This window comes from Solanum lycopersicum, chromosome 8 (genome assembly GCF_036512215.1).
Source record: "Solanum lycopersicum chromosome 8, SLM_r2.1".
In the NCBI taxonomy this organism is placed as follows: Eukaryota; Viridiplantae; Streptophyta; class Magnoliopsida; order Solanales; family Solanaceae; genus Solanum; species Solanum lycopersicum.
Genome location: NC_090807.1, coordinates 34052588 through 34065594, shown reverse-complemented (window position 1 = coordinate 34065594; position 13007 = coordinate 34052588). Strand labels below are relative to the sequence as shown.

At 38.2% G+C, this 13007-nt stretch overlaps 1 protein-coding gene across 1 annotated transcript; it reads left to right on the top strand.

Annotated features, from left to right (window-relative positions):
* Positions 1 to 203: 203 nt before the first annotated feature.
* Positions 204 to 10663, top strand: LOC138337918 (uncharacterized). The gene is made up of 3 exons (XM_069288357.1): positions 204 to 443; positions 557 to 778; positions 10610 to 10663. Exons 1-3 carry the CDS (start codon positions 204 to 206, stop codon positions 10661 to 10663), a joined length of 516 nt encoding a protein of 171 aa, XP_069144458.1.
* Positions 10664 to 13007: the final 2344 nt, after the last annotated feature.

Here is a 13007-nt window from a genome sequence, read left to right as displayed (position 1 = left end):
ATTAATGGAGACACTATTTATATGGGGTTAAGTGTGAGGTCTACACGGATCATCGTAGCCTTTAGTACGTCTTTACTGAGAAATATTTGAACATGAGACAGAGGAGATGGATGGAGCTACTAAAGGACTACGATATCACTATCTTGTATCATCCGGGAAAAGCTAATGTTGTGGCAGATGCTTTAAGTAGAAAAGCGGGAAGCATGGGAAGTCTTGGTCACTTGCAAGCTTCTAGACGTCCATTGGCTAGAAAAGTTCAGATTTTGGCTAACAACCTTACGAGGTTAGAAGTAAATGAGAAGGGAGGATTGTTGGCTTGTGTGGAGGCAAGATCTTCTTTTCTTGACAAGATTAAGGGAAAGCAGTTTAATGATGAGAAATTGATCAGATCTGAGATAATGTGTTGCGAGGAGAGGCTAAGGAAGCACAAATCGATGAGAAAGGTGTTTTGACAATCAAGGGAAGGGTATGTGTACCCCGAGTGGACGATTTGATCAACACTATTCTGACAGAGGCTCATAGTTCAATGTATTCTATACATCCTGGTGCAACCAAGATGTACCATGACCTAAAGCAACACTTTTGGTGGAGTAGAATGAAGCGTGATACTGTGGATTCTATTGCCAAATGTCCAAACTGTCAACAAGCAAAGTATGACCACCAAAGGCCCGGAAGAACACTTCAGAGAATGCCCATTCCTGAATGGAAGTGGAAAAGGATTGCAACGGATTTCGTGGTTGGTCTTCCAAAGACATTGGGAAAGTTTGATTCTATTTGGGTAATTGTTGATAAGTTAACTAAGTCTGCTCACTTCATTCGGGTCAAGATGACCTACAATGTAGAGAAGTTAGCCAGAATCTATATCTTAGAAATCATTCGATTGCATGGAGTTCCACTCTCCATCATATCAGATAGAGGTAGGCAGTTTACTTCTAAGTTTTGGAGAACATTGCATGCTGAATTAGGTACTAGGTTGGACCTTAGTACTGCGTTCCATCCTCAGACCGATGGTCAGTCTGAGTGAACGATTCAAGCGTTGGAGGATATGCTTCGTGCATGTGTGATAGAATTTGGAGGTCATTGGGATAATTTCTTACCCTTGGCAGAGTTATCATACAACAATAGCTATCACTCAAGTATTGATATGGCTCCATTCGAGGCATTGTATGGGAGGAGATGTAGGTCTCCCATTGGTTGGTTTGATGCATTTGAGGTTAGACCTCGTGGTACTGACCTTCTGAGGGATTCATTGGAGAAGGTGAAATGTATTCAAGAAAATCTTTTAGCGGCGCAAAGTAGGCAAAAGGAATATGAAGATCGAAAGGTTAGAGACTTGGAGTTTATGGAGGGTGAGAAAGTCTTGTTGAAGGTTTCGCCCATGAAAGGGGTGATGCGGTTTGGTAAAAGAGGTAAGATAAGCCCAAGGTATATTGGACCATTTGAAGTACTTAAGCGAGTAGGGAAAGTGGCTTATGAGTTAGCCTTGCCTCCAGGGCTGTCCGGAGTGCATCCGGTATTCCATGTGTCTATGTTGAAAAGATGCCATGGGGATGGAAACTACATTATCCGTTGGGATTCAGTTTTGCTTGATGAGAATTTTTCTTATGACAAGGAACCTCTTGCCTTTCTAGATAGATAAATTCGCAAGTTGAGATCGAGGGAGATTGCATCCATCAAAGTTTAATGGAAGAATCGACCCGTTGAAGAAGCCACTTGGGAGAAGGAGGCAGATATGAGAGAAAGATATCCAAATCTGTTTACAAATTCAGGTACACCTTTTCGCCCTTGTTTTCCTTCTTGTGATCGTTCAGGGACAAACGATGGGTAAATTGGTATCTATTGTAACGACCTGTTTAGTCGTTTTGAGCATCAAATTTTATTTCTGCAAAAAAAGACTGAGGCGACGTACCCCATGACGGACCGTCGCAGGGTCTCGTTTCAGAACACTTAGAAAATCTAAAATTGGGTACTAAAAGTCGAATCTCTGAACTTCGTGACGGAATTGCAGGACGGACCGTCACAGGCGTGACGGACCGTCTCAGAGTCTTCAGTGGAAATCCAGTCTCTGAACCTTGCGACGACCTGCAGGACGGACCGTCGCAGGCGCAACGGGCCGTCGCAGGCGCAACGGGCCGTCGCAGGCGCAACGGGCCGTTGCAGGTTGCGTAATCCCAGTATGGGTCGGATTTCTTTATACATTTTAAGGGACGTTTTTGACTATTCCTTCTTTAATTATAAAGTTAGTAGGTTAATGTTAATAAGTCTAATTACTTGGGGGTTAAAAGAGGTAACCTTAAGTTAATTAGTGGGTTATTATTGCCATCTTTTATTCTTAATGATATGCTAATTAGGGTAAAAGAAAGAGGGTTTGAACAAAGAGAAGGAAAGAGAAACGATAGGGAGAGGATTGAACGAGAGGAAAAACACAAAGCTTGGGAAATTGCTTGCTTGATCACGAATCTTCGGTGGAGGTAGGTTATGGTTTCTCTTACGATATTCATAGTAAACTCTTAATAGCGAATGATATGTATTGATAATATTGTAAACCGTGCTATGTGCTTAATTGTATGCTTGCATGAATGTAATTATATAATTGTGATTATATAAGCATGATGAAGTTATTGAATCCCAAATCTTGCAAAACCCTAATCTCTTTGTTAATGATGAGGCCTTGGTATAAAAGAAGGCGTGATGAACTAAAATAATGAGATTGATGATGCCTTTGTAAGAAAGAAGGCTTGATTAACGGATAGAAGGAGATTAGGGGATCGGGAGTCACGAACCGACACGTAGATTTAGGGGATCGGGTGTCACAAACCGACACGTAGATTTAGGGGATCGGGTGTCACAAACCGACACGTAGATTTAGGGGATCAGGTGTCACGAACCGACACGTAGATTTAGGGGATCGGGTGTCACGAACCGACACGTAGATCTAGGGGATCGGAGTGTCACGTTTTGACACATAGTCCCTAGACGAGAACGGCGTCATTGACCTCTCAGAGGCTGGAAAAAAGCCTACATACAACATTCTTACTTCATCTAGGTTGTTTTTAGCAAAAAATTTAAACCTTCTGTTTTCTTATTTAATGCTAAGCATTTTAAACATAACATCATAGGTGTTGAAAAATCAAACATATAATATATATATGATCAAATGAAAGAAACATTTTATAATTGCACTAAACGTATTCTTGCCAAAACAACACTAATATAAGTTTTGAAATGAAAGTGGAAAAAAACACTAGTGGGACATTCTCCACTGGCTAAAACCTACATCTAAGCTTTATAATAACTGTCACGACCCAGATTGTTGAATCCGGATCTCAAATGGCGTCGTTAACCTCTTAGAGGTCGCGGACAAGCCTCATCTTGCATTCATCACATTCATATGGTTATTTTTAGTGTAAAATTTAAAACTTTTAAACGTATGAAGTATACATAGACTTCGTATAGATATTTCATAAAATCTTCATATACAAAGCTAAACATAAATATAATAACGATATTTCATTAGAATCTATTTGAAATAGTTTAAAAATATATCATAAATATGTTTGCCAAATACGGTCTTATTACAAAAAATTCAAAATTAAAGTACAAAACAAACGCTAGGGATAATATCCGCTAGCTTTTTCTAAAACTAAGGCTGGACTAAAACTGTAGCATCCTCGAAATTAAGAGGACCTATCAAATGGTCTGGAGAAACACTGATGTCCAAAACATTGAAAGAGTTGTGAATTTTGCCCTTAACCTACATCTATGAAATAATAGGGGTTAGTACACCACTTGTACTAAGTATGGGTGTATGCACATATACACATAAGGCTATGCATGATCAAAGAGCTCTTCCTAATTAACATGTTATTTCTGGAAGGCCTCGTGACTAAACTTCCCTAAGTCATTAGATGTGAATTGAGGTATGAATATTATGTATTTTATTACATTTAAAGCACACATAATTTTAGAACAACTCGAGCGAATATTTGGAAATTTGATAGTCCAAACCTAAGAGCCCTATTTTTGACATTAGATTATTTTTAGTTTGTTTCTTCTTCTTGATATGTAGTTTAATAATCTCCTTTAATCTTATGTTTAACTTACAAGTGCATTGGTTCATTTTAGTCTCGTACCTATAATGAATCGAGAAAGCATTTCACAAGATGAACGAAATGATTTGGCTACTCTACTTTAGATTCTTCATTCTTATTTCTTCTGTGTATGATTATATATATATGCCAATATTTATTGGCTATGCCCGTTCTTTAGTGGATTCATAATCCATGCTCCAGTATTGGCTACCTTACTTATAAGATAAATATTTCATTTTTAAATGGGGTATCAATGTATCTTTATTTGATATGCCCATTAATTTGTTATTAACCCTGTTTATACACCTTGAGGAATCTATTGATGCTGCTATATTAGCACAAGCCTTAGTTTATTTTTCTGTCTTTTTCTACTTTTTGTTGTGTAGTTATATTATTCTTTTTATCCTATTTTTTACTTACAAGTGCAATGATTCATTGTAATCCCATACCCACAATGAATCAAGTAAGTAATCCAAGGACTAAGGAATTATTTCCCTACCTTATAGTGAGTAATTCTTTACACTATATATTCATTACCTTTCATAAGTAATTCTCTATTGATCATTCCATTGATTTCATTACTTTCATGTTTTATATATTATACATTTCATATACATGAAACTTTGCATTCGTTTATGTAATATTAAGACATATCAAGTGAGGGCCCAACATATGGGATCTCAACTCAAGGGCTTTAGATAACACATAGTCTTCTTCATTCATTCATTCGTACTTCACATTATTCATTTCATTCATTGGTAGGATCATGTAAACAAAATATATACCTAGGATGAAGTTTAAGACATTCATCGGGATCATGAAGTGAAATGACAAAGAATGACCTAGCGACATTACTTGAATCTGATTTCACCTCCTGATTGTCTTTCACAAACTCCTTAGATAACGTTCATTTAATTATCTTTCATACTTTTTGTAATGACCTGTTTAGTCATTTTGAGCATTAGATTTTATTTATGGAAAAACAGGCTGAGGCGACAGACCCCACGACGGACTGTCATTGGCACGACGGACCGTCGCAGGGTCTCCTTTCAGAACACTTAGAAAATCTGAAATTGGGTACTGAAAGTCGACTCTCTGAACTTCGTGACGGAATGGCAGGACGGACCGACACAGAGTCTTCAGTGGAAATCCAGTCTCTGAACCTTGCGACGACCTGTAGGACCGATCGTCGCAGGCGCGACGGGCCGTCGCAGGTTGCGTAATCCCAGTCAGGGTGGAATTTCTTTATATGTTTTAAGGGACGTTTTTAACTATTCCTGCTTTAATTATAAAGTTATTAGGTTAATGTTAATAAGTCTAATTACTTGGGGGTTAAAAGAGGTAACCTTAAGTTAATTAGTAGGTTATTATTGCCATCTTTTATTCTTAATGATATGCTAATTAGGGTAAAAGAAAGAGGGTTTGAACAAAGAGAAGGAAAGAGAAATGATAGATAGAGGATCGAACGAGAGGAAAAACACAAAGCTTGGGAAATTTCTTGCTTGATCACGAATCTTCGGTGGAGGTAGGTTATGGTTTCTCTTACGATATTCGTAGTAAACTCTTAATAGCGAATGATATGTATTGATAATATTGTAAACCCTGCTATGTGCTTAACTGTATGCTTGCATGAATGTAATTATATAATTGTGATTATATAAGCATTATGATGTTATTGAATCCCAAATCTTGCAAAACCCTAATCTCTTTGTTAATGATGAGGCCTTGGTATAAAATAAGGCGTGATGAACTAAAATAATGAGATTGATGATGCCTTGGTAAGAAAGAAGGCTTGATGAATGGATAGAAGGAGATTAGGGGATCAGGTGTCACGAACCGACACTGATTTAGGGGATTGGGTGTCACGAATCGACACGTAGATTTAGGGGATCGGGTGTCAGGAACCGACACGTAGATTTAGGGGATCGGGTGTAATGAATCGACACGTAGATTTAGATCGGGTGTCACGAACCGACACGTAGATTTAGAGGATCGGGTTTCACGAACCGACACATAGATTTAGGGGATCGGAATGTCACGTTCCGACACATAGTAGTAGGGGATCAGAGTGTCACGTACCGACACAAGAGGATTAATGAATATGAGGGAGTGGAGTGTCACGTACCCACACACGGGAAATAAAGATAATGAAATCTTGAAAGACGTTAATATACTCAATCTAATGAACATAATTCCCAAATGAGTACGGTATTGAGGCTTGAGTCCTCATGTGTGAACTTGACGGTAATTGTTAATGATATAGTACTTGCTGTTGCTACATGTTCAGTATCATAGTTGATTTTATGATATTATGTGGTATGTATTGATTTCTATTTTGAGTTGGCCGATAATATCTACTCAGTACCCATATTTTGTACTGACCCCTACTTTTATGTTTTCTTCTTTGTTATTTGTGGAGTGCAGCAAACGTGCCATCATCTTCGACTCAACAGTAACTCTAGCCAGTCTTCATTACTCCGGATATTAGGGTGAGCTAATGCTTCTAGCTTGGACTAGATCTTCCTCTTCATGTCTTGATGCCTTGAAGTTCCGGCATGGACTAGCTTTTATGTATTTTAAGCTTCTTAGAAACTCTTAGACTTAGTAATTTGAAGTAGATGTTCTTGTAAAAATGACTTCCAGATTTTGCGAAATAATAGTTATTGAATTGGTTTTTATTAATGAGTTTAAGTCTTCCGCATTACTTTATGTTGATATTACATTGAAATGTTAAGGTTTAGATTTGTTGGTTCGCTCACATAGGAGGGTAAGTGTGGGTGCCAGTCGCGACCCGATTTGGGTCGTGACACTTTGAGGATGGCCTCGTTTATTCTTTAGGAAATTTTATCTTAACTGACATAGATCATGAGAGCATCATAAAATCTATGTCTGCCCCACACCGAAAAGTGGTGGAATCAGCGACCAAAGTGATCCGAACATGATAGCATATATAAGGAGTCCAACCCTGCTAAATCCGTATATTGGCAGTATAGCTTCGAATACTATAAGATAAAAGGAGACCAATACCCGACATATTGAACAGTCTCATCTCATGAGAGTTACCAGAGACTACGCCCTTCCGGAAGAAAGGCCTCAACGCTCATAGCTAGCTTATCAGTGCTTAGTATAAAGTTCCATTACATTCCAATCATACATCATGGAAGGTTGCTTGTAGCATGAGGTAGTCATAGCTTATTGGATTAGTTTTCATCTCTTCTTTACGTATTTAGTGTGGATTGTCCTTAAACATACATATAAAACGTGATTGAGATTTATTTACTCTTTTGATGACTTGTCATCCTTACTTTACATTGATTTTATGTGAATTTTCCTTACATATCATCCTTATTTTACATTGATGAATGTGAATTTTCCTTACATATCATCCGTAGGTGTTACTGAGACTGGTATGACATATTCTAACACCTTCATACGTGAGTAATATTTTAACAGAGTAGATTCGGTGTAAGTAAATCTTTTCTCAGTTCCTTTAACACACCATTCTTGTCACTTACTTAATTTAGACGCCTTTAATTATGTTATAACTCACGTAACTTACTTACTTCAGTTTAGTAGATTCATATTATCGTTTATGGATGATGAATATTTAATTCAATGAGTTCCATGAGTTCATATGTCATTCACTTAGAGCATGTTGGGAGTTGTCCCATGAATGGTGTGCCCTTAGTTATGGATTCATTGAATTACTTTACATGTGCTTATTCATTTGGCATTCCAATATTATAGTCATATAATATAGCATAGGGTATGTTTGACCTTTATCCATTGAGTGACATACCCTTAGTATGGATTCATTTTGTTCTGTTGGTCATGCTTTATTTTACATTGCATTATATTGGCGACATAAGATTGGTGTAAATTTAGTATTCGCCTAGAAAATTGGGAAATGACTTAATTGACAATTTATTGGCATAAGCCAAACATTCATTCAAATATAGTTTCATGAGATTCTCATTAGCAAATTTTTCCATCAATATTTAAAAGCAATTATATAAGTAAATTCCATTCAACATTTGGGCATGACATTGTTAGCCATTTTACTGGCATAACCCAAACATTTACTCAACTTATGATTTCATGGATATTTATTTAGCACACCATATAACATAACTTTAGGCATAAAATTTTAAACATCATGGACATAATCATATTATCATTTGATAAATATATCATCTTTATAACGTCATATTAACAGCGAGTATGAAAAAAGACCGTAACGTCTTTCTACATAAAATTTTGGGACATATCTTTAACATAGTATCATTCTTTTAATTCACATAATAAAATTTAGCATCAAACGAGTCATATTAATAGGTTCATTCAATCATTATTTAATAAAGAACCATACACATTAACATTATCAATCACCATATACCACCGACATGATTTCTAACCTGTTCATCATTAAAATCGTAAAAGGGATACTAGGGAAATGAGTTCGACAAGAATGACGGAAAACAAACCTAGTTTTTAAGATCGTTGAATAATTAGAAAGAAAGTTATCTAGGATAAATAAGTCCACGAGATAAACTCACACCTTATGTTATCATGACCCAAAGAGGGCCGTGAGTGGCACCCAAACTTACCCTCCTATGTGAGCGAACCAACCAATCTAAACCCCAATAATTTATCAATAATAAACAGAAATAATGCGGAAGACATAAAAACTCAATAACGAAATCAATAATTAAGTTCTAAAACTCAAACTTATCATTATTCCCATAATCTGGAAGTCATCATCACAAGAACATCTATCCTCAAATTACTAATTCTAAGAGTATCTAGAAAGCTAGAATAAATAAAAAGCTAGTCCATGCCAGAACATCAAGGCATAAAGACATCAAGAAGAAGATCCAGTCAAAGCTAGAAGAGTTAGCTCACCCTGAAATCCGGTGTCATGAAGACTGGCTAGAGTTGCGGTTTAGTTGAAGACGACGGTACATTTGCTGTACTCCACAATAACAAGAGAAAAACATACAAGTAGGGGTCAGTACAAAACACAGGTATTGCGTAGATATCATTAGCTAACTCAAAATAGAAAAAAGTATATATCAGATAATATCACAAAATTAACTACAATACTGAACATACGACATTTACACTTACCATAACACTTGGTCACAACCCCAAGCACATCAATGAGGACTCACGCCTACCCATCATACTCATTTTGGGAATTAGATTCATTAGATTGAGTATATTAAGATATTTGAAGATTCATTCGCTTTACTAATCCTGGTGCCGTAATGTGACACTTCGATCCTTATCATACTATCCTTGTACTAGAACGTGACACCCGATCCATATACTATCCTGGTGTCGGAACGTGACACTCCGATCCTCATATACTATCCTGGTACCGGAACGTGGCACCCAATCCATATTCTATCCTGGTGTCGGAACGTGATACTCCGATCCTCATATACTATCCTGGTACCAGAACGTGGCACCCGGTCAATATACTATCCTGGTGTCGGAACTTGACACTCCGATCCTCATATACTATCCTGGTACTAGAACGTGGCACCCGATCCCCTAATCTCACTACTTTCATTCATCAAGCCTTCATTTATACCAAGGCATCATCACTAACAAAGTAGATTAGGGTTTTTCAAGATCTAGGATTCAATAGCTTCATCATGCTTACTTTATCACAATTATATAATCACATTCATGCAAGCATACAATTTAGCATATAGAAGGGTTTACAACACTAAACAATACATATCATTTGCTATTAAGAGCTTACTACGAATAGCATAAACCATAACCTACCTCCACCGAAGAATTCGTGATCAAGCAAGCAAATTCCCCAAGGCTTTGTTTTCCTCTTCGTTTCTCTTCTCTCTCGATCGTTCTTCTCCCTCTCTCTGTTCTTTTTATTTTTCTTATTCAACCCCCATTTCTTTTACCTTAATTAGCATTAATTAAGTATAAAGGATGATAATATACCCCACTACTTTTTTCTAGGATCTCTCTCTTAACCCCTAAGTAATTAAAATATTAACATTAAACCACTAACTTTATAATTATAAGCAGGAATAGTCCAAAACGCCCCTTCACATATTCAACAGAAATCGGACCCAGTCAGGGTCACACAGCCTCTAACGGTTCGTCCTGTACGTCCATCACAAAGTTCAGAGACTGAAATTTACTCAAGGGCCTGTGACGGTCTGTCGTGCCCACGATGGTCCGTCCTGCCATGTCGTCGCGAAGTTCAGAGAGTTGTTCTCAATACCCAATTTTTCAGAATTCTATTTCTTTTGGAACGAGACCCCCTCGACGGTCCGTCGTGCCATGACGGTCCGTCGTAGGATCTGTCGACTCAGACTGTTATTACCACAAAATACTCTACTGCTGAAAACGACTAAACAGGTCGTTACAATAGATACCAATTTTCCCATCGTTCGTTCTCAAACGATCACAAGAAGAAAAACAAGGCCGAAATTGAGTACCTGAATCTGTATACAGGTGTGGGTATCTTTCTCGCATATCAGCCTCCTTCTCGCAAGTGGACTGTTCAACTGGTTGATTCTTCTATTGAACTTTGATGGATGCAATCTCCCTTGGTCTCAAATTTCAAATTTCTCTGTCTAGAATGGCAACGGGCTCCTCCTCATAAGTCAAATTCTCATCAAGAAGAACCGAATCCCAACGAATGATGTAGTTTCCATCCCCATGGTATCTTTTCAACATAGACACATGAAATACCGAATGCACTCCTGACAGTCCTGGGGGGCAAGGCTAATTCATAAGCCACCTCCCCTACTCGCTTTAGTACTTCAAATTGTCAATATACCTTGGGCTTAACTTACCTCTTTATCCAAACCGCATCACCCCTTTCATGTGCGAAACCTTCAGCAAGACTTGCTCACCCTCCATTAACTCCAAGTCTCTAACCTTTCGATCTGCATATTCCTTTTTCCTACTTTGAGCCGCTAAATGCTTTTCTTGAATAGATTTAACCTTCTCTAATGAATCCCTCAAAATATCAGTACCCCAAGGTCTAACCTCAAATGCGTCAAACCAACCAATGGGAGACCTACATCTCCTCCCATACAATGCTTTGCAAGGAGCCATATCAATACATGAGTGATGGCTATTATTGTATGAAAACTCCGCTAAGGGCAAGAAGTTATCCCAATGACCCCCAAATTCTATCACACATGCACGAAGCATATCTTCCAAAACCTGAATTGTTCGCTTAGACTGACCATCGGTCTGAGGGTGAAATGGAGTACTAAGGTTCAACCTAGTACCTAATTCAGCATGCAATGTTCTCCAAAACTTAGAAGTAAACTGCGTACCTCTATCTGATATGATGGAAAGTGGAACACCATGCAATCGAACAATTTTGAGATATAGTGTCTGGCTAACTTCTCTGCATTGTAGGTCACCTTAACCGAGATGAAGTGAGCAGACTTAGTTAATCTATCCACAATTACCCAAATAGAGTCATACTTCCCCAATGTGTTTGGAAGGCCAACCACGAAGTCCATTGGAATTCTCTGCCACTTCCATTCAGGAATGGGCATTCTCTGAAGTGTTCCTCTAGGCCTCTGGTGTTCATACTTTACTTGCTGACAATTTGGACATTTGGCAACAAAATCCACAATGTCGCGCTTCATTCTACTCCACCAAAAGTGTTGCTTTAGGTCACGGTACATCTTGGTTGCACCAGGATGTATAGAACATCCGGAACTATGACCGTCTGTAAGAATAGTGTGAATCAAATCATCAACACGGGGCACACATACCCTTCCCTTAATTCTCAAAACACCTTCCTCATCCGTTATTGCTTCTTTAGCATCTCCTCGCAACACCATATCCCGAATTCGGCTTAGTTTCTCATCATCAAACTGTTTTCCCTTAATCTTGTCAAAAAAAGAAGATCTCGCCTCCACAATAGCCAAAAATCCTCCCTTCTCATTTACTTCTAACCTCATAAAGTCGTTAGCCAGAGTCTGAACCTCTCTAGCCAATGGGCGTCTAGAAACTTGTAAGTGGGCTAAACTACCCATGCTCCCTGCTTTTCTACTTAAGGTGTCTGCCACAACATTAGCCTTTCTTGGGTGATACAAGATGGTAACATCATAATTCTTCAGTAGTTCCATCCACCTTCTCTGTCTCAAATTCAAATCCCTTTGAGTAAAGACATAATGTAGGCTTCGATGATCCGTATAGACTTCACACTTGACCTCATATAGATATTGTCTCCATTGTTTTAATGCAAACACAACTACGGCCAATTCCAAATCGTGGGTCGGATAGTTACGTTCATGCACCTTTAATTGCCTCGAAGCATAACCAATTACATTCTTCTCTTGCATTAGCACTGCACCCAAACCAGAATAGGATGCATCACAATAAATAATGAAGTTCTTACCCTCTACTGGCAAGGTAAGGATAGGTGCAGCAGTCAGCAAGGTCTTGAGTTTCTGAAAGCTTTCTTCACATTCGCCCGACCATACAAATGGAACATTCTACTTAGTCAAGGTCGTCAATTGGGAAGCAATAGAAGAATATCCCTTGAGAAATCGATGGTAGTAGCTGGCTAAACCGACAAAGCTCCTTATTTCGGACACATTAGTAGGTCTTACCCAATTTCTCACTGTTTCAATCTTAGAAGGATCCACCATCACTCCATCCATAAAAACCATGTGCCCCAAAAAGGACACTGAATCTAGCCAAAACTCACACTTGGAGAATTTGGCATAAAGCTTTTTCTGCCTCAACATTTCCAATAACATTCTCAAGTGCTCCTCATGTTCTTTCTTACTCTTGGCGTATATCAGTATATCATCAATAAATATGATCACAAAGAGATCGATATATGGCTTCAAAATCCCGTTCATCAAGCTTATGAAAGCAGCAGGGGCATTCGTTAGACCAAAA

Excerpts from the sequence above, each read along its gene's own strand:
- LOC138337918 (XM_069288357.1), top strand. The coding sequence starts at position 204 with ATGGGAAGTCTTGGTCACTTGCAAGCTTCTAGACGTCCATTGGCTAGA. Across the intron at positions 444-556 it reads AGCACAAATCGATGAGAAAG|ATGTACCATGACCTAAAGCA; the intron begins GTGTTTTGACAA and ends GGTGCAACCAAG. Across the intron at positions 779-10,609 it reads GAAAGTTTGATTCTATTTGG|CCTCCTTCTCGCAAGTGGAC; the intron begins GTAATTGTTGAT and ends CTCGCATATCAG.